Here is a 27,848-nt window from a genome sequence, read left to right as displayed (position 1 = left end):
CACCCCCTCCCCCGCCATCTGAGGGGGCCGCCCTCCATTTTGTGCCGGGGGCGGGGGGGACGGCCGGCCGGACGGACGGACAAACGGACAGGACCCCCTCCCCTCACAAAATGGCCGACCCCATCATGGATCTCTTCGACGACCCCAACCTCTTCGCCCTTGACCCTTTGACGGACGACGCCTTCGCCCCGCCCTCTCACCACCCAATCGAAGAAGCTTTAGGTTTAACCACCCCCTTAGACCCCGCCCCCAACCCCCCCGGCCCCGCCCCTCCCCCCTCCCAAAATTCCGATTCTTCTTCCCAATCCCAAATTGCTTCCGAACCGGAAATCCTCAGTCAAGGGAATCCCTTCATGGGCGTCTCCGCTTCCCTTCCCCCCACCCCGCCGGCGGCGCCGGGGGGTCCCCAACCCCCCAAAATCGTCATCCTCAAAGCCCCGCCCCCGGGGGCGGGGCCTGGCGCTTCCACCCAATCCCCCGCCGCCCCGCCTGCGGCCGGCGGCGCCACGCCCAACGGCGGCAAGTTGACCTTCGCCAAAGTTTTCGCCGGTTCCCCTCAACTCCGCCCCGGCGTTTCCATCGTCGCCGGCAACGCCGCCGCCGTTTTAACCGGCAAAATGGCGCCCGCCGCCACCGGGGCGGCGACAGGCCCCGCCCCCTCCGCCGCCGTTCACCGATTGGTTCAACCCGGTCGACCCGTCAAGCAATTGGTGCTGCAGCCCGTCAAGGCCGGAGGGGGCGGGGCTCCCCTCAAACCCGCCGTCACCCTGACGCCGGCGCAGGTGACGCGGGGCGTGTCCTGGGAGGGGGCGGGGCTAAAGGGGTGGGGAGCCGCCCCATTGGTGGGAGGGGTCAAGGGGGCGGGGGCGGTGGAGGGGGCGGGGTCATCAAGGGTGGGGTTAAAGGGTCTTTGAGGTCATCTCTTGGGGGCGGGGGGGGCTCGGGGGTCGGGGTCTTCAAGGTCAAGGTCATCGGGGGTGGGGTCTCCAGGGTCAAGGTCATCTGGGGTGGGGAGGTCCATGGGGTTGGGGTCTTCGGGATGGGGGGTGGGGGTCTCCAAGGTCAAGATCATCTCTTGGGCTTGGGGTCTCCACAATGGGGTGGGGGGGTCTCCAAGGTCAAGGTCATCTGGGCTCGGGAGGTCCATGGGGTTGGGGTCTTCAGGATGGGGTGGGGGGGTCTCCAAGGTCAAGATCATCTCTTGCGGTCAGGAGGTCCATGGGGTTGGGGTCTTCAGGATGGGGGGTGGGGGTCTCCAAGGTCAAGATCATCTCTTGCGGTCAGGAGGTCCATGGGGTTGGGGTCTTCAGGATGGGGTGGGGGGGTCTCCAAGGTCAAGATCATCTCTTGGGGTTGGGGTCCATGGGGCTGGGGTCTTCAGGATGGGGGGTGGGGGTCTCCAAGGTCAAGATCATCTCATGGGGTTGGGGACTTCAGGATGGGGGGTGGGGGTCTCCAAGGTCAAGATCATCTTCTGGGGTCGGACTCTTCGGGGTTGAGGTTCCAAAGGTCAGGGTCATCTCCCCAATACCGAGGTCCCCAAGGTCCCCAAGGTCAAGTTCACCTCCCAACAGCAAAGTCCCCAAAGCCCTTGAGCTCCTTTGTGTTGGGGGTCCCCAACCCGTACCGACGTCCCCACCCCAGAGCGGGGACCTGGGGGGGGGGGGGGGGGGGTGGTCAAGGTCACCACTTACCTTCCTCAAACCTCCTCCTCCTGACCTTGACCCCGCCCCTTTTCTCCTCCCAGGGCGAATCGAAACGCATCACCCTGGTGTTACAGCAGCCGCCGGGCGGTAGCGCCCCTCCCGGCCAACGCCACGTGGTATTGGGTAGTTTGCCGGGCAAAATCGTCCTTCAAGGCAACCAATTGGCCGCTCTCGGCCAAGCCAAGGGGACAACGGGTCAACCCGCCAAGGTGGTCACCATCCAACTTCAAGTTCAACAACCGCCCGCCGGTCAACCGGGTGCTCCTCAGAAGATTCAACTTCTTCAACCGCCCGCCGGCGGCCAAGCGGCGCCGGTGACCGTCTCCTCCGTGCCGCAGGTGGTGGGCGGAGCCGGGCAGAGGTTGACGGTGCCGTTGAAGGTGGTCCTACAACCTCAGGTGAACGTCGGGTGGGGGTGGGGGGAGGGGAACCGAGGAGGGCGAGGGCGCTCGCGGCGCGGCGGTGGAGCGCGGGGCACCCTCGCGCCCGACGCTTGGCGCCGGCGGCGCGCCGAAGGCTTGGGTTTGGGTGCTCCCGAGGCTTTGTCCGGGCGTTGCGCCCGGGTTTGGGTCCCTTTCACCCAAATTTGACCCCCCCCTTGCACCCAACCCATGGTCTTGGTGCTGCCCCCAACCTTGGCCTCCGTTGCACCCAACCCTTGGTCCCGTTGCACCCAACCTTGGTCCTGCACCCACCCTTGGTCCCGTTGCACCCAACCCTTGGTCCCGTTGCACCCAACCCTTGGTCCTGTTGCACCCAACCTTGGTCCTGCACCCAACCCTTGGTCCCGTTGCACCCAACCTTGGTCCTGCACCCAACCTTGGTCTCCATTGTCCCCAACTCTTGGTCCTGCACCCACTCTTGGTCCCGTTGCACCCAACTCTTGGTCCTGCACCCAACCCTTGGTCCTGTTGCACCCAAGCCTTGGTCCCGTTGCACCCAACCCTTGGTCCTGCACCCAACCCTTGGTCCTGCACCCAACTCTTGGTCCCGTTGCACCCAACCTTGGTCTCCATTGTCCCCAACTCTTGGTCCTGCACCCAACCCTTGGTCCCGTTGCACCCAACCCTTGGTCCCGTTGCACCCAACCTTGTTCCTGCACCCAACCCTTGGTCCTGCACCCACCCTTGGTGCCACCCCGCTGTCCGTCTCTCCCCGCAGGCGGGCTCGTCGCAGGGCGGTTCTCCTGGCCTATCGGTGGTGAAGGTGCTGAGCAGCAGCGAGGTGGCCGCTTTGGCCACCCCGGGCTCGCGGGGCGCCTCAGAAGAAAGCCGTAAATTGGAACACCAGAAGAAACAAGAGAAAGCCAACCGCATCGTGGCCGAAGCCATCGCCCGCGCCCGCGCCCGCGGCGAGCAGAACATCCCCCGCGTCCTCAACGAGGACGAGCTCCCCAGCGTCCGGCCCGAGGAGGAGGGCGAACGCAAACGGCGCCGCAAAGGCGCCGGCGACCGCGGGGGAGCCAAGGAGGAGAGGCCGCGCAAGGGCAAGGGGCAAGGGGGCTCCGGCAAGAGCAAGGGGCGCAGCAAACCCAGGTGAGATCCAGAACCACGTGGGTCTTGGTTGCCCCCCAACCGTGGGTCTTGGTTGCCCCCCAACCGTGGGTCTTGGTTGCCCCTCAACCGGGGTTTGTGGTTGCCCCCCAACCGTGGGTCTTGGTTGCCCCCCAACCGGGGTTTGTGGTTGCCCCCCAACCGTGGGCCTTGGTTGCCCCCCCAACGTGGGCCTTGGTTGCCCCCCAACGTGGGTCTTGGTTGCCCCCCAACCGTGGGTCTTGGTTGCCCCCCAACCGGGGTTTGTGGTTGCCCCCCAACCATGGGCCTTGGTTGCCCCCCAACGTGGGCCTTGGTTGCCCCCCCAACGTGGGCCTTGGTTGCCCCCCCAACGTGGGTCTTGGTTGCCCCTCAACCGTGGGTCTTGGTTGCCCCCCAACTGCGGCGTTGGTTGCCCCCAACCATGGGTCTTGGTTGCCCCCCAACTGCGGCGTTGGTTGCCCCCCAACCATGGGTCTTGGTTGCCCCCCAACGTGGGTCTTGGTTGCCGCCCGACCACGGGTCTTGGTTGCCCCCCAACCGTGGTTCATGGTTGCCCCCCAAACATGGGTCTTGGTTGCCCTCTAACCGGGGCTCGTGGTTGCCCCCCAACCGTGGGTCTTGGTTAACCTCAACCATGGGTCTTGGTTGCCTCTCAACCGTGGTTCATGGTTGTCCCCCAACCGTGGTTCGTGGTTGCCCCCCAACTGCGGCGTTGGTTGCCCCCCAACCATGGGTCTTGGTTGCCGCCCGACTGCGGGTCTTGGTTGCCCCCCAACCGTGGTTCATGGTTGCCGCCCAATCCGCGGGTCTTGGTTGCCCCCCAAACATGGGTCTTGGTTGCCCCCTAACCGGGGTTCGTGGTTGCCCCCCAACCATGGGTCTTGGTTAACCTCAACCATGGTGTTGGTTGCCCCCCAACCATGGGTCTTGGTTGCCCCCCAACCGCGGCGTTGGTTGCCCCCCGACTGTGGCATTGATGCCCTCCAACCGTGGTTCATGGTTGCCCCCCAAACATGGGTCTTGGTTGCCCCCCAACCGTGGGTCTTGGTTGCCCCCCAACCGTGGTTCGTGGTTGCCGACCAACTGCAGTCGTGGTTGCCACCCGACTGCGGGCCTTGGTTACCCCCCAACCATGGTTCGTGGTTGCCCCCCAACCGTGGTGTTGGTTGCCACCCAACCGTGGGCCTCAGTTGCCACCCGACTGTGGGCCTCGGTTGCTGCCCGACCGCGGGCCTCAGTTGCCCCCCAACCACCATCCTCAGTTGCCCCCCGACCGTGGGTCTTGGTTGCCGCCCAACTGCAGTCATGGTTGCCCCCTAACCATGGTTCTTGGTTGCCCCCTGACCGCAGGCCTTGGTTGCCCCCCAACCGTGGGTCTTGGTTGCCGCCCCGACCGCGGGCCTCGGTTGCCACCCCGACTGCGGCCTTGGTTGCCCCCCAACCACGGTTCTTGGTTGCCGCCCCAACCGCGGCGTTGGTTGCCCCCCAACCACGGTTCTTGGTTGCCGCCCCAACCGCGGCGTTGGTTGCCCCCCAACCGCGGGTCTTGGTTGCCCCCCCGCCCACGGGCCTCCTGACGCCCCCCTCCCCCCCCCCAGCACCATCACGCCGGTGGTGGGGAAGAAACGGAAGCGCAACGCCTCCTCCGACAACTCGGACGCCGAGGTGATGCCGGCGCAGTCGCCGCGGGAGGAAGAAGAAACCAGCGTGCAGGTACGGAGCCGGTCGCCGGCGGAGGTCGGTGGGGGTCCGCGCCGTTTCGGCACGGGGAAGGCCGCATCCCGTTCCTCTTTTCCCCCTCCCCCCTTCCAGAAGCGACGGTCGAATCGGCAAGTCAAGCGGAAGAAATACACCGAAGATTTGGACATCAAGATCACCGATGATGAGGAGGACGAAGAGTTGGATGTGACGGGACCGGTTCGAACCGAGCAGCTGCCGGTGCCGCAACCTCCCGCGCCGGAACCGGAGCCGGAGGGCGAAACGTTGCCCTCCATGCAATTTTTTGTGGTGAGGCTTTTGGTTTTTATCTCCGTGCCGTTCACCGTCGTCTTCCTCTCCTTTCTTCATCCCTTCCCGTCATCGCCTTCCTCTTTCCTCCAGGAAAACCCCAGCGAGGAGGACGCCGCCATCGTGGACAAGGTCCTCTCCATGAGGGTGGTGAAGAAAGAGGTGAGGAACCTCCGCGGCGCTGGCGGCGGGAGGTCTTTTACCGGCGTTTTGCCGGCGTTTTGCCCACGCTGACGTCCTCACCTGGTTCTCCCCAGCTTCCGTCGGGGCAGTTCACCGAATCGGAGGAGTTTTTCGTCAAATACAAGAACTAGTAGGTGGTCAGATGAGGTGGGATCAAGGTGGGGGTTGTCCCCTGAGGTCACCGGGCCCCTACCACCCATCGGTGGCCTCCTGGTTGGGTCACGGCGTTGGGTCGAGCTCTACAAACCCAACGGAGGGACGCGGGGGTGGGCCATCTCCAACGGGGTGGACCTCCGAGAAGGGATTTATTTATTTATTTTTTTTGCGCCGCCGTTGCTCGAAAACGGCTTGATCGACCCCAAAAAGCTTCAGCGGGGGCGGGGCGGGTGGCTTTGTCACGCGGGCGTGCCGGTTTCGTCCCCGTCCCCAGCTCCTACCTCCACTGCGAGTGGGCCACCATCGACCAGTTGGAGAAGGACAAGAGGATCCACCAGAAGCTGAAGAGGTTCAAGACGAAGATGACGCAGATGCGACACTTCTTCCACGAGGTGCTGGGGGGGTTTGGGGGGAGGGGGGGGGGGGGGCGGGGTTTTGGGAGGGCGGGGTTTGGGGGAGACCCCTCACCGCGCCCCCGTCATCTCCTCCAAAGGATGAAGAACCCTTCAACCCCGACTACGTAGAGGTAGACCGCATCTTGGACGAGTCCCACAGCGTCGATAAGGACAACGGGGAGGTGAGGACGGGACGACGGTGCGCCCCCCTCCCCAAAACCGGGGTTCCCCGTCACCGACGCCCCCTTTTTTTGTGTCCCGCCCCCTTTTTTGTGTCCCCCCCCCCTTTCTGGTTGCAGCCGGTGGTCTACTACTTGGTGAAGTGGTGCTCCCTACCCTACGAGGACAGCACGTGGGAGCTCAAGGAGGACGTAGACGAAGGAAAAATCGGAGAATTTAAGCGTATCCAAGCCCGGCATCCGGAACTCAAGCGCTTGGTGAGCGTCATCTCCCGCCTCTTCCCCGCGGCCCAAATTTCAGCAACGCCCGATGTCCTCTCCACGTCTTCTCCTTTCTTCTCCCAGCCCCGTCCCCAAGCCGGTTCTTGGAAGAAACTGGAGCTCTCCCACGAGTACAAGAACCACAACCAGCTTCGCGAATACCAACTGGAAGGGGTCAACTGGTTGCTCTTCAACTGGTACAACAGGCGAGTGGTGGGAAGAGGGTGGGAGGGGACAACCGGAGGACGTCGCCGCCGCCTCCCAACCACCAACCGGCCGCCTCCTTCGCCTCCCCGCAGGCAGAACTGCATCTTGGCCGACGAGATGGGCTTGGGTAAGACCATCCAATCCATCGCCTTCTTGCAAGAGGTCTACAACGTCGGCATCCGCGGTCCTTTCTTGGTCATCGCTCCCCTCTCCACCATCACCAACTGGGAACGGGAGTTCAACACCTGGACGGAGATGAACAGCATCGTCTACCACGGCAGCTTGGCCTCCAGGCAGATGATCCAACAGTACGAGATGTACTGCAAGGACTCGCGGGTAGGGTGGCTTTGGTTCTTCTTGACCTCAGGACCTTCCCATAAACCCCTTTCCCAAGCTTTGAGAACCAGTTTGAAGCCATCTCCTCACCTTCATCCCCACCCCAGGGTCGTCTCATCCCCGGAGCCTACAAGTTTGACGCCCTCATCACCACTTTCGAGATGATTCTCTCCGACTGTCCCGAGTTACGGGAGATCGAGTGGCGTTGCGTCATCATCGACGAGGCCCATCGCCTGAAGAACCGCAACTGCAAGCTGCTCGACAGCCTCAAGCACATGGACCTGGTGAGAGGTGGCGCGGAGAAGGGGATGGGGACACCCCAACTCCTCTCCATGGGGCAGAGCGGGGTTCCCTGAAGGTGCGTGTGGGGTCCTGGTTGCATCTGGAGATGTTTGGGCTCATCCCACACCCCATGGGATGGTCCTGAAGGTGCGTGTGGGGTCCTGGTTGCATCTGGAGATGTTTGGGCTCATCCCACGCCCCATGGGATGGTCCTGAAGGTGTGTGTGGGGTCCTGGTTGCATCTGGAGATGTTTGGGCTCATCCCACCCCCCATGGGATGGTCCTGAAGGTGCGTGTGGGGTCCTGGTTGCGTCTGGAGATGTTTGGGCTCATCCCACCCCCCATGGGATGGTCCTGAAGGTGCGTGTGGGGTCCTGGTTGCGTCTGGAGATGTTTGGGCTCATCCCACCCCCCATGGGATGGTCCTGAAGGTGCGTGTGGGGTCCTGGTTGCCTCTGGAGATGTTTGGGCTCATCCCACGCCCCATGGGATGGTCCTGAAGGTGTGTGTGGGGTCCTGGTTGCATCTGGAGATGTTTGGGCTCATCCCACCCCCCATGGGATGGTCCTGAAGGTGCGTGTGGGGTCCTGGTTGCGTCTGGAGATGTTTGGGCCCGTCCCACCCCATACCCTAACGTTCTGCACCCCCTGGTCCTCAGGAACACAAAGTCCTCTTGACGGGCACCCCGCTCCAAAACACGGTGGAAGAACTCTTCAGCCTCCTCCACTTCCTGGAGCCCTCCCAGTTCCCTTCTGAAGCGGAATTCCTCAAGGATTTTGGGGACCTCAAGACGGAAGAGCAGGTGAGGACATCGGGAAGACCCCAAACCCTTCCCTGGACCACCTGGGTCCTGCCCGGCCAGCGGTGACTTCTCCACACCGGTCCCACCCGTAGGTGCAGAAGCTCCAGGCCATTCTCAAGCCCATGATGCTCCGTCGGTTGAAGGAGGACGTGGAGAAGAACTTGGCGCCCAAACAGGAGACCATCATCGAGGTGGAGTTGACCAATATTCAGAAGAAATACTACCGGGCCATCCTGGAGAAGAACTTCTCCTTCCTCTCCAAAGGCGCCGGTCACACCAACATGCCCAACCTCCTCAACACCATGATGGAACTGCGCAAGTGTTGCAACCACCCCTACCTCATCAACGGTGAGGAGCCTTGGGGTGGGCAAGGGCGTGGCGGGGTGTCCCTCGTCCTCCCACCACCGGTGGACAACCTCAGGGGTCAACGCCGTCCCGTCCCTGCTTCTCCTGGCCTCCGTAGAGCCGTCCGTTGGGCTCGATGTCACGGTGGAGGAGGTCCTCCAAGCTCATCTAGTTGGGCTTTGACGCTCCTCAAGCCTTCCTTTAGGTGGGGTGTCTCCCGAGAAGGTCTCACCACCCCACTGATGGTCCCGTCTTCACCCGACAGGCGCGGAGGAGAAGATCTTGGCCGAATTTCGGGAATCTTGCCACCACCACGTCCCCCACGACTTCCATCTCCAGGCCATGGTCCGCTCGGCCGGCAAGCTGGTGCTCATCGACAAGCTGCTGCCCAAGCTGAAGGCCGGCGGCCACAAGGTGCTCATCTTCTCCCAGATGGTGCGCTGCCTCGACATTTTGGAGGACTACCTCATCCAGAAGAGGTGAGAGGTGGGACAAAAGGGACGAGGGTGGACCTCGGTGGCCTCCTGGACCGCGGTTCTGGTGACCCCTCTCCGTAGGTACCTCTACGAGCGGATCGATGGACGGGTACGGGGTAACCTCCGCCAAGCCGCCATCGATCGCTTCAGCAAACCCGACTCGGATCGATTCGTCTTCCTCCTCTGCACGCGGGCGGGGGGGTTGGGCATCAACCTCACCGCCGCCGACACCTGCATCATCTTCGATTCCGATTGGAACCCCCAAAACGACCTCCAGGTGATCCCCCGGGGTCCACCCCACCGCTTCGGCGTCGCGTTGTCTTCAACCGGGCTTTGACCCATCGTCGTCTTCCTCCAGGCTCAAGCGCGGTGTCACCGGATCGGGCAGAGCAAGGCGGTGAAGGTCTATCGCCTCATCACCCGCAATTCCTACGAGCGGGAGATGTTCGATAAGGCCAGCCTCAAGTTGGGGCTCGACAAAGCGGTGCTGCAGTCCATGAGCGGACGGGAGGGCAACATCGCCGGGGTAAAAAGGGGACTTCTGAGGGAAACGGGGCGTGGAGAGCACGGGGATGGGGCCTACCAAGGGAAACGGGGCATGGAGACCATAGGGATGGGGTCTACCAAGGGAAACGGGGCGTGGAGACCATGGGGATGGGGCCTACCAAGGGAAACGGGGCGTGGAGACCACGGGGATGGGGCCTACCAAGGGAAACGGGGCGTGGAGATCTTGGGGATGGGGTCTACCAAGGGAAACGGGGCGTGGAGAGCACGGGGATGGGGTCTACCAAGGGAAACGGGGCGTGGAGATCTTGGGGATGGGGTCTACCAAGGGAAACGGGGCGTGGAGACCATCGGGATGGGGTCTACCAAGGGAAACGGGGCGTGGAGAGCACGGGGATGGGGTCTACCAAGGGAAATGGGGTGTGAAGACCTTGAGGAAGGGGTTCTCCAAGGGAAACGGGGCGTGGAGAGCACGGGGATGGGGTCTACCAAGGGAAACGGGGCGTGGAGATCTTGGGGATGGGGTCTACCAAGGGAAACGGGGCGTGGAGACCACAGGGATGGGGTCTACCAAGGGAAACGGGGCGTGGAGAGCACGGGGATGGGGTCTACCAAGGGAAACGGGGCGTGGAGATCTTGGGGATGGGGTCTACCAAGGGAAACGGGGCGTGGAGACCATCGGGATGGGGTCTACCAAGGGAAACGGGGCGTGGAGAGCACGGGGATGGGGTCTACCAAGGGAAATGGGGTGTGAAGACCTTGAGGAAGGGGTTCTCCAAGGGAAACGGGGCGTGGAGAGCACGGGGATGGGGTCTACCAAGGGAAACGGGGCGTGGAGATCTTGGGGATGGGGTCTACCAAGGGAAACGGGGCGTGGAGAGCACGGGGATGGGGTCTACCAAGGGAAACGGGGCGTGGAGATCTTGGGGATGGGGTCTACCAAGGGAAATGGGGTGTGAAGACCTTGAGGAAGGGGTTCTCCAAGGGAAACGGGGCGTGGAGACCACGGGGATGGGGCCTACCAAGGGAAACGGGGCGTGGAGACCACGGGGATGGGGCCTACCAAGGGAAACGTGGTGTGAAGGCCTCAAGGGTGAGGTCCTCCAAGGGCACCAGGTTGTGAAGACCTTAATCTCGAGGGACGTGGGGCTTGGGGGTGGTGTGGGGTGGGACCTGGAGCCCCGTGGGATCGCCCCGCCCTCAAATCCTCTTCTCCACCTTCCCGGCAGATCCAGCAGTTCTCCAAAAAGGAGATCGAGGACCTGTTGCGCAAGGGGGCCTACGCCGCCATCATGGAAGAGGACGACGAAGGTTCCAAGTTCTGCGAGGAGGACATAGACCAGATCCTGCTGCGTCGCACCACCACCATCACCATTGAGAGCGAGGGGAAGGGTTCCACCTTCGCCAAGGTACCTCCAAGTCCCCTTCCCGCCGTCGAGGGGGACATCTCCCACCTCGGAGGTGTCCGTGAACATCTCCAGTTCTTCATCCAACCCTAGGCGAGCTTCGTGGCCTCCGAAAACCGCACCGACATCGCTTTGGATGACCCCAACTTCTGGCAGAAGTGGGCCAAGAAAGCCGACCTTGACCTGGACCTGCTGAACAGCAAGGTCGGAGAAGACAACCGCGGTGGTGGGGCGGTGGTGGGAACGAGGCGGGGCGGCGCCTGATTGGTTTGCTTCCATCCCGGTCTCCAGAACAACCTGGTGATCGACACGCCGCGGGTGCGGAAGCAGACGCGACACTTCAGCACGCTTCGGGACGATGACCTGGTGGAGTTCTCGGACCTGGAGAGCGAAGATGAGGAGAGACCTCGGTCCCGTCGTCACGACCGGCACCACCACGCCTTGCACCACGCCTACGGTCGCACCGACTGCTTCCGCGTGGAGAAGCACCTCCTGGTCTATGGGTGAGGACGGGCTTGGGTCCAGGTGTGGTCTGGTGGCAACCAGGAGGAGGTTCTTGGTGGAGAGAGCAGCTGAGGTCCAGGTGTGCTCTGGTGGCAACCAGGAGGAGGTTCTTGGTGGCGGGAGCAGCTGAGGTCCAGGTGTGGTCTGGTGGCAACCAGGAGGAGGTTCTTGGTGGCGGGAGCAGCTGAGGTCCAGGTGTGGTGTGGTGGCAACCAGGAGGAGGTTCTTGGTGGGAGCAGCTGAGGTCCAGGTGTGCTCTGGTGGCAACCAGGAGGAGGTTCTTGGTGGAGAGAGCAGCTGAGGTCCAGGTGTGGTGTGGTGGCAACCAGGAGGAGGTTCTTGGTGGGAGCAGCTGAGGTCCAGGTGTGCTCTGGTGGCAACCACGCGAAGGTTCTTGGTGGGAGCAGCTGAGGTCCAGGTGTGCTCTGGTGGCAACCAGGAGGAGGTTCTTGGTGGTGGGAGCAGCTGAGGTCCAGGTGTGCTCTGGTGGCAACCACGCGAAGGTTCTTGGTGGGAGCAGCTGAGGTCCAGGTGTGCTCTGGTGGCAACCACGCGAAGGTTCTTGGTGGGAGCAGCTGAGGTCCAGGTGTGCTCTGGTGGCAACCAGGAGGAGGTTCTTGGTGGTGGGAGCAGCTGAGGTCCAGGTGTGGTCTGGTGGCAACCAGGAGGAGGTTCTTGGTGGCGGGAGCAGCTGAGGTCCAGGTGTGGTGTGGTGGCAACCAGGAGGAGGTTCTTGGTGGAGAGCAGAGAAGCTCCAGCTCTGCTCTGGTGGCAACCATGAGCAGATACTTGGTGGAGAGAGCAGCTCAAGTCCAAGGTCAACTCTGTTGTGGTGGCAACCACGAGCAGATGCTTGGAGGAGAGCAGAGAAGCTCCAGCTCTGCTGTGGTGGCAACCACCAGCAGATGGTTGGGGGAAGAGATTAGACCAAGACCAAGTCCACCACTGCTCTGGTGGCAACCACAAGGAGATCCTCGGTGGAGATGGATGCTGGGGGGTGGGGAAACGGCAGCCAGGGACCTCCCCGGCCGCTGACCGCCTTCTCCACCGCCAGCTGGGGCCGATGGCGGGAGATCCTGTCCCACGGACGCTTCAAGCGACGTCTTTCGGAACGAGACGTGGAGACCATCTGCCGGGCCATCTTGGTCTATTGTCTTCTCCACTATCGCGGTGACGAGAACATCAAAGGCTTCATCTGGGACCTCATCAGCCCCACCGAGAACGGCAAGGCCAAGGAGCTCCAAAACCACTCGGGTGAGGGTCTACAAGACTTGAGGGACAACCGAGGACCTCTTGAGGTCCCACCTTGACTTGTTTTTTTTCTTCTTCTTCTTCTTCTTCCGTTGGGTTTCTCCAGGTCTTTCCATCCCGGTTCCTCGAGGTCGGAAGGGGAAGAAGGTCAAATCCCAAAGCACCTTTGATGTCCACAAAGCCGAGTGGATCCGCAAGTACAACCCCGACACCCTCTTCCAAGACGAGAGCTACAAGAAGCACCTCAAGCATCAATGCAACAAGTGGGTTGAGGTCTTCTTGAAGGTCTCCTTCTCCTCAAACGTCCCCCATCCTGGCTTCTTTTTGGTTGACCGTCCCATCCCACCGCTTCCCAGGGTTCTGCTGAGGGTACGGATGCTCTACTACCTGCGACAGGAGGTGATCGGGGACCAGGCGGAGAAGGTGTTGGCGGGGGCGGTGGCCAGGTGAGTCCACGAGACCTTCCTTGAGGTGCTCCAGCCCCATGGTGACGTGGTTTGAGGTGCTCCAGACCCTCCTTGAGGTGCTCCAGACCCTCTTTGAGGTGCTCCAGCCCCATGGTGATGTGGTTTGAGGTCCTCCAGACCCTCCTTGAGGTGCTCCAGCCCCATGGTGACATGGTTTGAGGTCCTCCAGACCCTCCTTGAGGTGCTCCAGCCCCATGGTGATGTGGTTTGAGGTCCTCCAGACCCTCCTTGAGGTGCTCCAGCCCCATGGTGACGTGGTTTGAGGTGCTCCAGGGTCTCTTTGGGGTGGTTTGAGGTCCTCCAGATCCTCCTTGAGGTGCTCCAGGGTCTCTTTGGGGTGGTTTGAGGTTCTCCAGACCCTCCTTGAGGTGCTCCAGACCCTCTTTGAGGTGCTCCAGCCCCACGGTGATGTGGTTTGAGGTCCTCCAGACCCTCCTTGAGGTGCTCCAGGGTCTCTTTGGGGTGCTCCAACCCCACTATGAGGTGGTTTGAGGTCCTCCAGACCCTCTTTGGGGTGCTCCAGCCCATTTTGGGGTGCTCCAGCCCAGCTTTTGGGTGTCTTGGGGTGCTCCAACCCCACTCTGAGGTGGTTTGAGGTCCTCCAGCCCCTCTTTGGGGTGCTCCAGCCCAACTTTGGGGTGTCTTGGTGACTTCCAGACCATTTCTGGGGTGGTTTGAGGTCCTCCAGACCCTCCTTGAGGTGCTCCAGGGTCTCTTTGGGGTGCTCCAACCCCACTCTGAGGTGGTTTGAGGTCCTCCAGATCCTCCTTGAGGTGCTCCAGCCCCATGGTGATGTGGTTTGAGGTCCTCCAGACCCTCCTTGAGGTGCTCCAGGGTCTCTTTGGGGTGGTTTGAGGTTCTCCAGACCCTCCTTGAGGTGCTCCAGACCCTCTTTGAGGTGCTCCAGCCCCATGGTGATGTGGTTTGAGGTCCTCCAGACCCTCCTTGAGGTGCTCCAGGGTCTCTTTGGGGTGCTTCAGACTGTTTCTGGGGTGGTTTGAGGTCCTCCAGACCCTCCTTGAGGTGCTCCAGCCCATCTTGGGGTGTCTTGTGGTGCTCCAGCCCCATGGTGACATGGTTTGAGGTCCTCCAGACCCTCCTTGAGGTGCTCCAGGGTCTCTTTGGGGTGCTCCAACCCCACTCTGAGGTGGTTTGAGGTCCTCCAGACCCTCTTTGGGGTGCTCCAGCCCATTTTGGGGTGCTCCAGCCCAGCTTTTGGGTGTCTTGGGGTGCTCCAACCCCACTCTGAGGTGGTTTGAGGTCCTCCAGCCCCTCTTTGGGGTGCTCCAGCCCAACTTTGGGGTGTCTTGGTGACTTCCAGACCATTTCTGGGGTGGTTTGAGGTCCTCCAGACCCTCCTTGAGGTGCTCCAGGGTCTCTTTGGGGTGCTCCAACCCCACTCTGAGGTGGTTTGAGGTCCTCCAGACCCTCTTCGGGGTGCTCCAGCCCATCTTGGGGTGCTCCAGCCCAACTTTGGGGTGTCTTGGTGTCTTCCTCACCCTTTCCGGGGTGGTTTGAGGTCCTCCAGCCCCTCTTTGAGGTGCTCCAGCCCAACTTTGGGGTGTTTTGGGGTGCTCCAGACCCTTTCTGGGGTGGTTTGAGGAGCTCCAGACCTATTTTGGGGTGCCCCAGCCCCTTTTTGAGGTACCCTGCCCCCCCCAATCACCCCATTTTCCCCCCCGTAACAGCGAGATCGACATCTGGTTCCCGCTGGTGGAGCAGCTGGAGGTCCCCACCGCTTGGTGGGACGCCGAAGCCGACAAATCCCTCCTCATCGGGGTCTTCAAACACGGTACGTTGAAGGGGGGGGGGGGAGGCCAGTTTTGGGGTGAAAAGCGGCGGAATTGGGGGTCGTGACAGGGTGTCCCCCCCTTTTTTTCGGGGAGCAGGCTACGAGAAATACAACACCATGCGCGCCGACCCCGCGCTCTGCTTCTTGGAGAAAGCCGGCCGCCCCGACGAGAAGGCTATCGCTGCCGAGCAGCGCTTGGACGTCGGGGAAGGGTGAGTTTGGGGGTACCCCCCCCCCCAAAAAAAAATTTGGGGTGTTTCGGAGCCTTTTGGGGAGGTTTTAGGCCTCATTTGGGGTGGCCTGGGGTGCTCCGGTCGCTTTCTGGGGGGGTTTGGGGTGCTCCAGCCCCATTTTGGGGTGTCCTGACCCCACTATTGGGGGCTTTGGGGTGCCCCAGCTCCATTTTGGGGCCCCCCAGCCCCTTTCTGGGGGGATTTGGGGTCCCCCAGCCCCATTTTGGGGTGTCCTGACCCCACTATTGGGGGCTGTGGGGTGCCCCAGCTCCATTTTGGGGTCCCCCAGCCCCTTTCTGGGGGGTTGTGGGGTGCTCCAGCCCCATTTTGGGGTCCCCCAGCCCCTTTCTGGGGGGTTTTGGGTGCTCCAGGCCCATTTTGGGGTGCTCTGGTCCCTTCCTGGGGGGTTTTGGGGTCCCCTAGCCCCATTTTGGGGTGCCGCAGCCCCTTCCTGGGGGGTTTTGGGGTGCTCCAGCCCCATTTTGGGGTCCCCCAGGCCCTCTCAGGGGGGTTTTGGGGTGCTCCAGCCCCATTTAGGGGTGCCCCAGCCCCTTTCTGGGGGTTTTGGGGTGCCCCAGCCCTATTTTGGGGTGCCCCAGCCCCTTTTTGGGGTGTTCTGACCCCACTTTGGGGGGTTTTGGGGTGCCCCAGCTCCATTTTGGGGTGCTTCAGCCTCATTTTGGGGTGCCCCAGCCCCATTTTGGGGTGCCCCAGCCCCTTTCTGGGGGGTTTTGGGGTGCTCCAGCCCCATTTAGGGGTGCCCCAGCCCCTTTCTGGGGGGTTTTGGGGTGCTCCAGCCCCATTTAGGGGTGCCCCAGCCCCTTTCTGGGGGTTTTGGGGTGCCCCAGCCCTATTTTGGGGTGCCCCAGCCCCTTTTTGGGGTGTTCTGACCCCACTTGGGGGGGGGGTTGGGGTCCCCCAGCCCCATTTTGGGGTGCCCCAGCCCCTTTCTGGGGGGTTTTGGGGTGCTCCAGCCTCTTTTTGGGGTGTCCTGACCCCACTATTGGGGGCTTTGGGGTCCCCCAGCCCCTCTTTGGGGTCCCCCAGTCCCTTTCTGGGGGGTTTTGGGGTGTCCTAGCCCCATTTTGGGGTGCTTCAGCCTCATTTTGGGGTCCCCCAGTCCTTTTCTGGGGGGTTTTGGGGTCCCCCAGCCCCTCTTTGGAGTACCCCAACCCCCCCCAGCCCCGTTTTGGGGTGTCCTGACCCCACAATGGGGGGTTTTGGGGTCCCCCAGCCCCGTTTTGGGGTGCTTCAACCTCATTTTGGGGTGCCCCAGCCCCTTTCTGGGGGGTTTTGGGGGGCTCCAGCCCCTTTTTGGGGTGTCCTGACCCCACTTTGGGGGGTTTTGGGGTCCCCTAGCCCCATTTTGGGGTGCTCCAGCCTCATTTTGGGGGGTTTTGGGGTGCCCCAGCCCAATTTTGGGGTCCCCCAGCCCCTTTTTGGGGTGTCCTGACCCCATTTTGGGGGGTTTTGGGGTCCCCCAGCCCCATTTTGGGCTCTACCCCCATCCCCCAACCCCATTTTACCCCCATCCCCTTCCACTTTCGGGGCTCCCTCCTTTTCAGGGACCCCCCCCCTTCTTTTCGGGGACCCCCCCTTCTTTCCGGGGACCCCCTCCGCTTTCGGGGACCCCCCCATTTTGGGGGGATCCCCCCCGGTTTTGGGGGTGCCGATGATGACCACGCCATGCTAATACCGACCCGGTCTTGCAGGCCGGGCTGAGTTCAACCCCTACAAACTGAGGCACCCTGGGGGGGGGGGCACCGATTTTTGGGGTGTCGGGGGGGGGTTTTTTTGGGGGGTGGGGAGGGGTTTTTGGGGTGCGGGGGGGGTCGGGGGGGGTTGGTTTTTGGGGTGTTCACTTTTGGGGGTCCCCCCCCGCTCACAGCGTGGATTTCGATAAGGACTGCGAGGACCCCGAGTACAAACCCCTCCCGGGGGCGGCCAAGGAGGTGGACGACGAGGTGACAAAAAGGGGGGGGGTCGCCCCCTCCCCCCCCCCCCCAAATCCACCCCTCCCCCCCCTCAAATCCACCCCTCCCCCCCCTCATTACCCCTCCCCCCCCCAATTTACCCCCCCAAAAAATTTGGGGGGGGGTGGGGGGGACCCTAATGCCCCCCTCCCCCCCCCCCCCAGACCGACCCCCCTGATGCTGCTGGGACGAGGAGATCTCGGTGGTGGACGGGGACGAAGGTAAGGGGGGGGCTCTATAGGGGCCCCCCCACTTCTATAGGGGCCCCCCCCACTTCTATAGGGCCCCCCCGGCTCTATAGGAGCCCCCCCAGGTCTATAGGAGCCCCCCCCAGCTCTATAGGAGCCCACCCAGGTCTATAGGGCTCCCCCAGGTCTATAGGAGCCACCCCAGGTCTATAGGGCCCCCCCAACTCTATAGGCCCCCCCCCCACAGCTCTATAGGACCCCCCCAGCTCTATAGCCCCCGCCCCCCCTAGTTCTATAGGGGTCCCCCCCAGCTCTATAGGGGTCCCCCCAGCTCTATAGGACCCCCTATATGGCCTGCTCTATCCTTATAGCGGTTCTATATCCCTGTCTTCTGCGTCCTATAGGGCCCCGAGGGGATCCATAGGGCCCCGAGGGGATCCATAGGACCCTAGGGAGATCCCTAGGGCCCCGAGGGGATCCCTAGGGCCCCAAGGAGATCCATAGGGTCCCAAGGGGGATCCATAGGACCCTAGGGAGATCCATAGGGCCCCAAGGGGGATCCATAGGGTCCCAAGGAGATCCATAGGGCCCCGAGGGAGATCCGTAGGGCCCCGAGGGGATCCATAGGGTCCCAAGGGGGATCCGTAGGGCCCCAAGGGGGATCCATAGGGCCCCAGGGAGATCCATAGAGCCCCGAGGGGATCCTTAGGACCCCAAGGGGGATCCATAGGGCCCCAAGGAGATCCATAGGGCCCCGAGGGGATCCATAGAGCCCCAAGAGGATCTATAGGGCCCCAGAGAGATCCATAGGGCATCAAGGAGATCCATAGGGCCCCAGGGACATCCATAAGGCCCGGAGGGGATCCATAGGGCCCTGAGAAGATCCATAGGGCCCCGAGGGGATCCATAGGGCCCCAAGAGATCCATAGGGCCCCAGGGACATCCATAAGGCCCTGAGGGGATCCGTAGGGCCCCGAGGGGATCCTTAGGGCCCCAGGGAGATCCATAGAGCCCCGAGGGGATCTATAAGGCCCTGAGAGGATCCATAGGGCCCCAGGGAGATCCATAGAGCCCCAAAGGGATCCCTAGGGCCCCAAGGGGGATCCATAGGACCCTGAGTGGATCCATAGGGCCCCAGGGAGATCCATAGAGCCCCAAAGGGATTCCTAGGGCTCCGAGGAGATCCATAGGACCCCAGGGAGATCCATAGGACCCTAGGGAGATCCATAGGGCCCCGAGGGGATCCATAGGGCCCCAAGTGGATCCTTAGGGCCCCAGGGAGATCCATAGAGCCCCGAGGGGATCCATAGGACCCCAGGGGCATCCATAAGGCCCCGAGGGGATCCATAGGGTCCTAGGGAGATCCATAGGGCCCCAGGAACATCCATAAGGCCCCGAGGGGGATCCATAGGGTCCTAGGGAGATCCACAGGGCCCCAGGACATCCATAGGGCCCCGAGGGGATCCATAGGGCCCCAAGTGGATCCTTAGGGCCCCGAGGGGATCCATAGGGCCCCAAGGGGGATCCATAGGGCCCCGAGGGGATCCATAGGACCCCAGGGAGATCCATAGGGCCCCAAGGGGGATCCATAGGACCCCAGGGAGATCCATAGGACCCCAAGGGGGATCCATAGGGCCCCGAGGGGATCCATAGGACCCCAGGGAGATCCATAGGGCCCCAAGTGGATCCTTAGGGCCCCAGGGAGATCCATAGAGCCCGAGGGGATCCATAGGACCCCAGGGAGATCATAGGGCCCCGAGGGGATCCCTATGGCCCCTCCTGACCCTCTCTCCCCCCCAGGGCAGCCCCCCCAGCCGGGCCAGCCCCCCTGGCCGCCGGGTTCGGTGCTGACGGCCCGGTTTGCGCCGGCTGATCACCCGCCCTGCCAGCGATCCTACCAGCGGGAGCAGCTGCGGGGTGGAGGCGGGCCGAGCGGGGGGACCGGCCGGCGGCGGCGCGCTGCGAAGCCGCCTGCAAGCTGAAGGAGATGGCGAGGAGGGAGAAGCAGCAGAGGTACGGGGGGGTTTGGGGGGGGTCAGGAGGCTCTGCGGGGGGGGTTGGGGGGCTGGGAGCCTGGGCAGGGGGGGTTTGGGGGGCCAGGGGTCTGTTTTGGGGGGCCAGGAGCCTCTGTAGGGGGTTTTTGGGGTGCTGGGAGCTTGTACAGGGGGTTTTGGGGTGCTGGGAGTCTGTACAGGGGGGTTTTGGGGGTACCAAAAGCCTGTGTAGGGGGATTTTGGGGTGCTGGGGAGCCTGTGGCAGGGGGGTTTGGTGGGCCAGGAGTCTGTTTTGGGGGGCTGGGAGCCTCTAGGGGGGATTTGGGGTGCTGGGAGCTTGTACAGGGGGATTTTGGGGTGCTGGGAGCCTGGGCAGGGGGGGTTTGGGGGACCAGAGTCTGTTTTGGGGGGCTGGGAGCCTCTGTAGGGGGATTTGGGGGGCTGGGAGCTTGTACAGGGGGGTTTTGGGGTGCCAGGAGCCTCTGCAAGGGGAATTTGGGGTGCTGGGAGTCTGTGCAGGGGGCTTTTGGGGTACCAAAAGCCTGCGTAAGGGGATTTTGGGGTGCTGGGAGCCTGTGCAGCGGGGCTCTGGGGGGCCAGGAGTCTGTTCTGGGGGGCTGGGAGCCTCTAGGGGGGATTTGGGGTGCTGGGAGCTTGTACAGGGGGGTTGTGGGGTGCTGGGAGTCTGTACAGGGGGGTTTGGGGTACCAAAAGCCTGCGTAAGGGGATTTAGGGGTGCTGGGAGCCTGGGCATGGGAGTTTTGGGGGGCCAGGAGTCTGTTTTGGGGGGCTGGGAGCCTCTGTAGAGGGGATTTGGGCTGCTGGGAGCTTGTACAGGGGGGTTTTGGGGTGCCAGGAGCCACTGCAAGGGGAATTTGGGGTGCTGGGAGCTTGTACAGGGGGTTTAGGGGTACCAAAAGCCTGTGTAGGGGCATTTTGGGGTGCTGGGAGGCCGGGCATGGGAGTTTTGGGGGGCCAGGAGTCTGTTTTGGGGGGCTGGGAGCCTCTGTAGGGGGGTTTTGGGGTGCTGGGAGCTTGTACAGGGGGGTTTTGGGGTGCTGGAGTCTGTACAGGGGGGGTTTTGGGGTACCAAAAGCCTGTGTAGGGGGATTTTGGGGCGCTGGGAGCCTGTGCAGGGGGGTTTGGTGGGCCAGGAGTCTGTTTTGGGGGGCTGGGAGCCTCTAGGGGGATTTGGGGTGCTGGGAGCTTGTACAGGGGGATTTTGGGGTGCTGGGAGCCTGGGCAGGGGGGTTTGGGGGACCAGGAGTCTGTTTTGGGGGGCTGGGAGCCTCTGTAGGGGGGATTTGGGGGGCTGGGAGCTTGTGCAGGGGGGTTTTGGGGTGCCAGGAGCCTCTGCAAGGGGAATTTGGGGTGCTGGGAGTCTGTGCAGGGGGCTTTTGGGGTACCAAAAGCCTGTGTAGGGGGATTTTGGGGTGCTGGGAGCCTGTGCAGCGGGCTCTGGGGGGCAGGAGTCTGTTTTGGGGGGCTAGGAGCCTCTGAAGGGGGATTTGGGGTGCTGGGAGCTTGTACAGGGGGGTTTTGGGGTGCTGGGAGCCTCTGCAAGGGGAATTTGGGGGGCTGGGAGCTTGTACAGGGGGTTTTTGGGGTGCTGAGACCTCGTGCAAGGGGATTTTGGGGTCCAGGAGCCTCTGCAAGGGGAATTTGGGGTGCTGGGAGTCTGTACAGGGGGGTTTTGGGGTACCAAAAGCCTGTGTAGGGGCATTTTGGGGTGCTGGGAGGCCGGGGCATGGGAGTTTTGGGGGGCCAGGAGTCTGTTTTGGGGGGCTGGGAGCCTCTGTAGGGGGGATTTGGGGTGCTGGGAGCCTGTGCAGGGGGGTTGTGGGGTGCTGGGAGTCTGTACAGGGGGGTTTTGGGGTACCAAAAGCCTGGTGTAGGGGGATTTTGGGCTGCTGGGAGCCTGTGCAGGGGGGCTCTGGGGGGCCAGGAGTCTGTTTTGGGGGGCTGGGAGCCTCTGTAGGGGGGGTTTTGGGGTGCTGGGAGCTTGTACAGGGGGGTTTGGGGTGCTGAGACCTCGTTGCAACAGGATTTTGGGGGGGCCAGGAGCCTCTGCAAGGCGAATTTGGGGGGCTGGGAGTCTGTTTTGGGGGGCTGGGAGCTTGTACAGGGCGATTTTGGGGTGCAGGGACCCTGTTCCCAGTGATTTTGGGGTGCAGAGCCCTCCCCCCTGGATTTTTGGGGTGCCAGGACCCCATAACTCATATTTTTGGGGCGCAGGGACCCCATAATTGTTATTTTTGGGGTGCAGGAACCCCCATCCCGGGCTTTTTGGCCTACAGGAGCCCCATGCCCAAGATGTCATGGCTTCAGGGCCCTCACCCCTGGATTTTTAGGGTGCAAAGCCCTCCCCCCTGGATTTTTGGGGTGCCAGGACCCCATAACTTGCTTTTTTTTGGGTGCCAGGACCCATAACTCGTATTTTTGGGGCGCTGGGACCCCATAATTGTTATTTTTGGGGTGCAGGAACCCCCTTTCCAGGCTTTTTGGCCTACAGGAGCCCCATGCCCAAGATCTTAGAGCTTCCACTTCCTCACCCGTGGACTTTTGGGGTGCCGAGGTGTCACCCCTGGATTTTTGGGGTGCTAGGACCCCATAACTCATATTTTTGGGGCGCAGGGACCCCATAATTGTTATTTTTGGGGTGCAGGACCCCCTTTCCAGGCTTTTTGGCCTACAGGAGCCCCATGCCCAAGATCTTAGAGCTTCCACTTCCTCACCCGTGGACTTTTGGGGTGCCGAGGTGTCACCCCTGGATTTTTGGGGTGCGGCACCCCCAAAGGAGACCTCTCTTTGGTTTTTGGGGTGCAGGGTGGACCCGGCGGGAACAGGCGGATTTTTATCGGGTGGCCTCCACCTTCGGGGTGGAGTTCGATCCCGAGGGAGGTCGGTTCCGGTGGGGTCGTTTCCGCGCTTTGGCCAGGTTGGAGAAGAAGACGGACGAGAACCTCACCAAGTTCTTCCACGGTTTCGTCGCCATGTGCCGGCAGGTTTGCCGCCTGCCGCCGCTCCCGGAGACGGTAGGGTGGGGGGACCCCGATATCGGACGGGGTGGGGAGGGGGGGGGGGGTTGGGGGGACACCCCGCTATTGGGTGGGGGGCTCCCAGTGGAGTTGAGGAGCTTCTCATGGGGTTTGGAGGCATCTCCGTGGGGTTTGGGGACATCTCCGTGGGGTTTGGAGGCATCTCCGTGGGGTTTGGGACATCTCCGTGGAGATATGGAGCTCCCTATGGGGTTGAGGGCATCTCCATGGGGTTTGGGGACATCTCCATGGGGTTTGAGGCATCTCCATGGGGTTTGGGGACATCTCCATGGGGTTTGGAGGCATCTCCATGGGGGTTTGGGGACATCTCCGTGGGGTTTGGAGGCATCTCCGTGGGGTTTGGGGACATCCCCATGGAGATATGGAGCTCCCTATGGGGTTGAGGGCATCTCCATGGGGTTTGGAGGCATCTCCGTGGGGTTTGGAGGCATCTCCGTGGGGTTTGGGGACATCCCCATGGAGATATGGAGCTCCCTATGGGGTTGAGGGCATCTCCATGGGGTTTGGAGGCATCTCCATGGGGTTTGGAGGCATCTCCGTGGAGATATGGAGCTCCTCATGGGGTTTGGAGACATCTCCATGGGGTTTGGAGGCATCTCCGTGGGGTTTGGGCACATCCCCATGGAGATATGGAGCTCCCTATGGGGTTGAGGGCATCTCCATGGGGTTTGGAGGCATCTCCGTGGGGTTTGGAGGCATCTCCGTGGGGTTTGGGGACATCCCCGTGGAGATATGGAGCTCCCTATGGGGTTGAGGGCATCTCCATGGGGTTTGGAGGCATCTCCATGGGGTTTGGAGGCATCTCCGTGGGGTTTGGGGACATCCCGTGGAGATATGGAGCTCCCTATGAGGTTGAGGGCATCTCCATGGGGTTTGGGACATCTCCGTGGAGATATGGAGCTCCTCATGGGGTTTGGAGACATCTCCATGGGGTTTGGAGGCATCTCCGTGGGGTTTGGGCACATCCCCATGGAGATATGGAGCTCCCTATGAGGTTGAGGGCATCTCCATGGGGTTTGGAGGCATCTCCATGGGGTTTGGAGGCATCTCCGTGGGGTTTGGGGACATCCCCGTGGAGATATGGAGCTCCCTATGGGGTTGAGGGCATCTCCATGGGGTTTGGAGGCATCTCCGTGGGGTTTGGGGACATCCCCATGGAGATATGGGAGCTCCCCTATGGGGTTGAGGGCATCTCCATGGGGTTTGGAGGCATCTCCGTGGGGTTTGGAGGCATCTCCGTGGGGTTTGGGCACATCCCCATGGAGATATGGAGCTCCCTATGGGGTTGAGGGCATCTCCATGGGGTTTGGAGGCATCTCCGTGGGGTTTGAAGGCATCTCCGTGGGGTTTGGGGACATCCCCGTGGAGATATGGAGCTCCCTATGGGGTTGAGGGCATCTCCGTGGGGTTTAAAGCTCCCTATGGGGGAGCTCAATGGGGTCAACATCACCCCAAGGGTGGTGTCCATCACCCCAAGGGTGTCCATCACCTCAAGGGTGGTGGTGACCAACCCAAGGGTGGTGTCCATCAACCCAAGGGTGGTGACCATCACCCAAAGGGTGGTGACCATCAACCCAAGGGGTGTCCATCACCCCAAGGGTGGTGGTGACCACCCCAAGGGTGCTGTTGACCAACCCAAGGGTGGTGGTGACCACCCCAAGGGTGATGTCCATCACCTCAAGGGTGTCCATCACCTCAAGGGTGGTGGTGACCACCCCAAGGGTGATGTCCACCACCCCAACCCTCCCCCTCCCCCACCTTCTCAGAACCTCCCGACCCCTCCATCCCCGTCGCCCCCCGTCTCGGCCCGTCCGAGCTTCTCGAGGTCTTCGCCGCTTGTCCCTCCTCCGTCTCCTCCGCGAGCAGGTCCTGCGTCACCCCCTCCTCCCCGCCCGCTTGGCCCTGTGCCCCCCCCCGGGCCCGGACCTCCCCCCGTGGTGGGAACGGGGCCACCACGACGGAGAACTTCTCCGCGGCGCCGCCCGTCACGGTTTGGCTCACCCCGAAACGGCCATTTTGGGGGACCCCGAGTTCTCCTTCGCGACGGCGCGCTGTCGGTACCTCCGCGGGCGCGCCGAGGCGGGGGGGGACGCCGCCGCCGCCGCCGCGCCGCCGGCCGCCCCAGAGCCTCCTGGGCCGGCCCACCCCACCGGCGGGGGAGGAGGAGGACTCGGAGCTGGAGAAGTTGTCGGCGTCCGCTTCCGAGTCGTCGTCTTGCGAGGAGGAGAGCGACGAGGAGAGGGGTGAGGAGGGAGCCCCAAATCCTGGTGGGACCCCAAAATCCATGTAGGAAGTTCTCCAAAATCGTGGTGGGACCCCAAAATCCACGTAGGAACCTCTCCAAAATCGTGGTGGGACCCCAAAATCCACGTAGGAACTTCTCCAAATCCTGGTGGGACCCCAAAATCGTGGTGGGGACCCCAAAATCCACGTAGGAACTTCTCCAAATCCTGGTGGGACCCCAAAATCCACATAGGAACTTCTCCAAATCCTGGTGGGACCCCAAAATCGTGGTGGGACCCCAAAATCCACGTAGGAAGTTCTCCAAATCCTGGTGGGACCCCAAAATCCACGTAGGAACCTCTCCAAATCCTGGTGGGACCCCAAAATCCACGTAGGAAGTTCTCCAAATCCTGGTGGGACCCCAAAATCCACGTAGGAACTTCTCCAAAATCGTGGTGGGACCCCAAAATCCACGTAGGAACCTCTCCAAAATCGTGGTGGGACCCCAAAATCCACGTAGGAACTTCTCCAAATCCTGGTGGGACCCCAAAATCCATGTAGGAAGTTCTCCAAAATCGTGGTGGGGACCCCAAAATCCACGTAGGAACTTCTCCAAAATCGTGGTGGGACCCCAAAATCCACGTAGGAACCTCTCCAAAATCGTGGTGGACCCCAAAATCCACGTAGGAACTTCTCCAAATCCTGGTGGGACCCCAAAATCCATGTAGGAAGTTCTCCAAAATCGTGGTGGGACCCAAAATCCACGTAGGAACTTCTCCAAATCCTGGTGGGACCCCAAAATCGTGGTGGGACCCCAAAATCCACGTAGGAACTTCTCCAAATCCTGGTGGGACCCAAAATCTCGTAGGCCCCCCCCTCCTTTTTGCCCCTCCCCCCTCTTTTTGCCCCTCCCCCCTCCCTTTCTGGGCCCCCCCCCATTTTTGCCCCCCCTCCCCCCTCCTTTGGCCCCTCCCCCCCCCCCCGACTCCCCCCTCCCCGGGGGGGGTCCCCAAAACCCCTCCCCATTCCCCCCCCCCCCCCCCCAGGTGCGGAGCCCCCCTGCGAGGAGGAAGAGGAGGAGGAGGAGGAGGAGGAAGAGGAGGAGGAAGAGGAGGAGGAGGAGGAAGAGGAGTCGCCCCCCCCCTCGGGTGAGGGGGGGTCCCCAGGGCCCCCCCCGGGCCCCCCCCCCCCGGGGCCCCCCCCGGCCCCCCGACACCTCCACGAGTGGCCCAAGGTGAGCCCACACCTGGGGCGGGGGGGGGGGGGGGGGGCACCTTTGGGACCCCCCCAAATTTTGGGGGGACCCCTGAGAATTCCATGACCCCCCCCCAAAATTTCAAGGGGGGGTCCCCAAAATCCCCTCCACCCCCCCAAATTTCCGTGCCCCCCCCCCCAAATTTGTTTGCCCCCCCCAAACTTTCGGTGCCCCCCCCCAAATTTCTCTGCCCATCCCAAACAGGGCTTTGGGGGGGGGGGCACCTTTGGGACCCCCCCAAATTTCGGGGGACCCCCAAGAATTCCCTGACCCCCCCCAAAATTTCAAGGGGGGTCCCCAAAACCCCCCCGCCCCCCCAAATTTCCTCCCCCCCCCAAACTTTCGGTGCCCCCCCCCCAATTTCTCTGCCCATCCCAAACAGGGCTTTGGGGGGGGGGGCACCTTTGGGACCCCCCCAAATTTCGGGGGACCCCCAAGAATTCCCTGACCCCCCCAAAATTTCAAGGGGGGTCCCCAAAACCCCCCCGCCCCCCCAAATTTTCCTCCCCCCCCCAAACTTTCGGTGCCCCCCCCCCAATTTCTCTGCCCATCCCAAACAGGGCTTTGGGGGGGGGGGCACCTTTGGGACCCCCCCAAATTTCGGGGGGACCCCCGAGAATTCCGCGACCCCCCCCAAAATTTCAAGGGGGGTCCCCAAAACCCCCCCGCCCCCCCAAATTTCCCTGCCCCCCCCCTAATTTTTCTGCCTCCCCCCCCCCCAAAATGAAGGACCGAGCCCTGATCCGCCGGCTGGACCTGGTGTGCCAAGCGGTGCTGTCGGGCAAGTGGCCCACCGACGATTTTGGTGGCCCCGCGGGGGGGTACCCCGAAACCTCCCCCGCCCCCCCGCCGCCCCCCGCCGCCGCCGACCCCCCCCCGTACCCCCGCCTGCGCCACGAGGAGAAGGAGTTCACCGTCCAGATCAAAGACGTGAGTCCGGGCCGGGGATTTTGGGGTCCCCCCCCTTTAAATTTGGGGGGGGGGGCTAGCGGATTTGGGAGGGGGGCTACTGATTTTTCCCCCCCCCCGCAGGAGGAAGGGCTGAAGTTGACTTTCCAAAAGCATCGGTTGGTGCCCAACGGGGCGATTCGGGAGCCCCCCCATAAGAAGAACAGTAAGAAATTGGTGGAGGTGAGTTTTTGGGGGGCAACGGGTGAAAAAAATGGGGGCCCCCGTTTTGTTATGAATTTGGGGGGGGTCAGGACCCCCCGAAAAAAGATTTGGGGGTCCTGGGATCCCCCCCCCAAGGGATTTAAAGCATCCTACCCCCCAAATTTGGTGATTTTCCCCCAAATTTAGCAATTTCCCTGAAAAATTGGAAATTTTCCCCCTAAATTTGGCGATTTCCCTTAAAATTTGCAATTTCCCCTCTAAAATTGGCGATTTCCCTTAAAATTTGCAATTCCCCCTGCAAAATTGGCGATTTCCCTTAAAAATTTTCAGTCCCCCCCCCAAATTGCAAATTCCCTTAAGAATTTGCAGTTCTCATCCCAAAAATTGGCAATTTCCCTTAAAAATTTGCAATTTCCCTCCCCAAAATTGACGATTTTCCCTTAAAAATTTGCAATTTGCCCCCAAATTTGCAATTGCTCCCAAATTCGCAATTTCCCCCCTAAATTCGCAATTCCCCCCAATTTGCAATTCCCCCCAAATTTGCAATTCCCCTAAATTCGCAATTCCCCCCTAAATTCGCAATTCCCCCCCAAATTTGCAATTTCCCCCTAAATTCACAATTTTCTCTCCCAAATTTGCAATTTCCCCCCAAATTTGCATTTCCCCCAATTCACAATTTCCCCCCTAAATTTGCAATTCCCCCCCAATTTGCAATTCCCCCCTAAATTTGCAATTCCCCCAAATTTGCAATTTCCCCCCAAATTGCAATTTCCCCCCAACTTGCAATTTCCCCCCAAACTTGCAATTTCCCCCCAAACTTGCAATTTCCCCCCAAATTCGCAATTTCCCCCCCTAAATTCGCAATTTTCTCTCCAAATTCGCAATTCCCCCCAAATTCGCAATTCCCCCCTAAATTCGCAATTCCCCCAAATTTGCAATTCCCCCCAAATTTGCAATTTCCCCCTAAATTCACAATTTCCTCTCCAAATTTGCAATTTGCCTCCTAAATTCACAAT

General features: G+C 61.9%; 1 protein-coding gene across 1 annotated transcript; it reads left to right on the top strand.

The window, feature by feature from the left end:
• CHD8 (chromodomain helicase DNA binding protein 8) lies at positions 1 to 27,045 on the top strand. The gene is given in 42 exon segments (XM_082339184.1): positions 1 to 782; positions 1,748 to 2,104; positions 2,868 to 3,241; positions 4,840 to 4,954; positions 5,054 to 5,248; positions 5,342 to 5,410; positions 5,506 to 5,561; positions 5,862 to 5,979; positions 6,081 to 6,164; positions 6,282 to 6,419; positions 6,507 to 6,632; positions 6,726 to 6,965; positions 7,073 to 7,249; positions 7,906 to 8,049; positions 8,142 to 8,397; positions 8,660 to 8,873; positions 8,952 to 9,147; positions 9,229 to 9,396; positions 10,604 to 10,783; positions 10,874 to 10,984; positions 11,072 to 11,283; positions 12,339 to 12,538; positions 12,642 to 12,798; positions 12,892 to 12,981; positions 14,691 to 14,794; positions 14,892 to 15,006; positions 16,916 to 16,991; positions 17,165 to 17,170; positions 17,172 to 17,186; positions 17,188 to 17,221; positions 18,989 to 19,104; positions 19,107 to 19,199; position 19,201; positions 22,009 to 22,203; positions 22,206 to 22,217; positions 24,008 to 24,036; positions 24,039 to 24,323; positions 24,325 to 24,484; positions 25,511 to 25,698; positions 26,449 to 26,649; positions 26,752 to 26,850; positions 27,019 to 27,045. Coding segments are annotated over 42 exon segments (6,390 nt in total). The 5' UTR covers positions 1 to 110; the 3' UTR covers positions 27,031 to 27,045.
• Positions 27,046 to 27,848: the final 803 nt, after the last annotated feature.

Source organism: Platalea leucorodia (genome assembly GCF_965183815.1).
Source record: "Platalea leucorodia genome assembly, contig: HAP1_HAP1_SCAFFOLD_521, whole genome shotgun sequence".
NCBI lineage: Eukaryota > Metazoa > Chordata > Aves > Pelecaniformes > Threskiornithidae > Platalea > Platalea leucorodia.
This window is presented reverse-complemented; position numbering and strand designations above follow the sequence as displayed.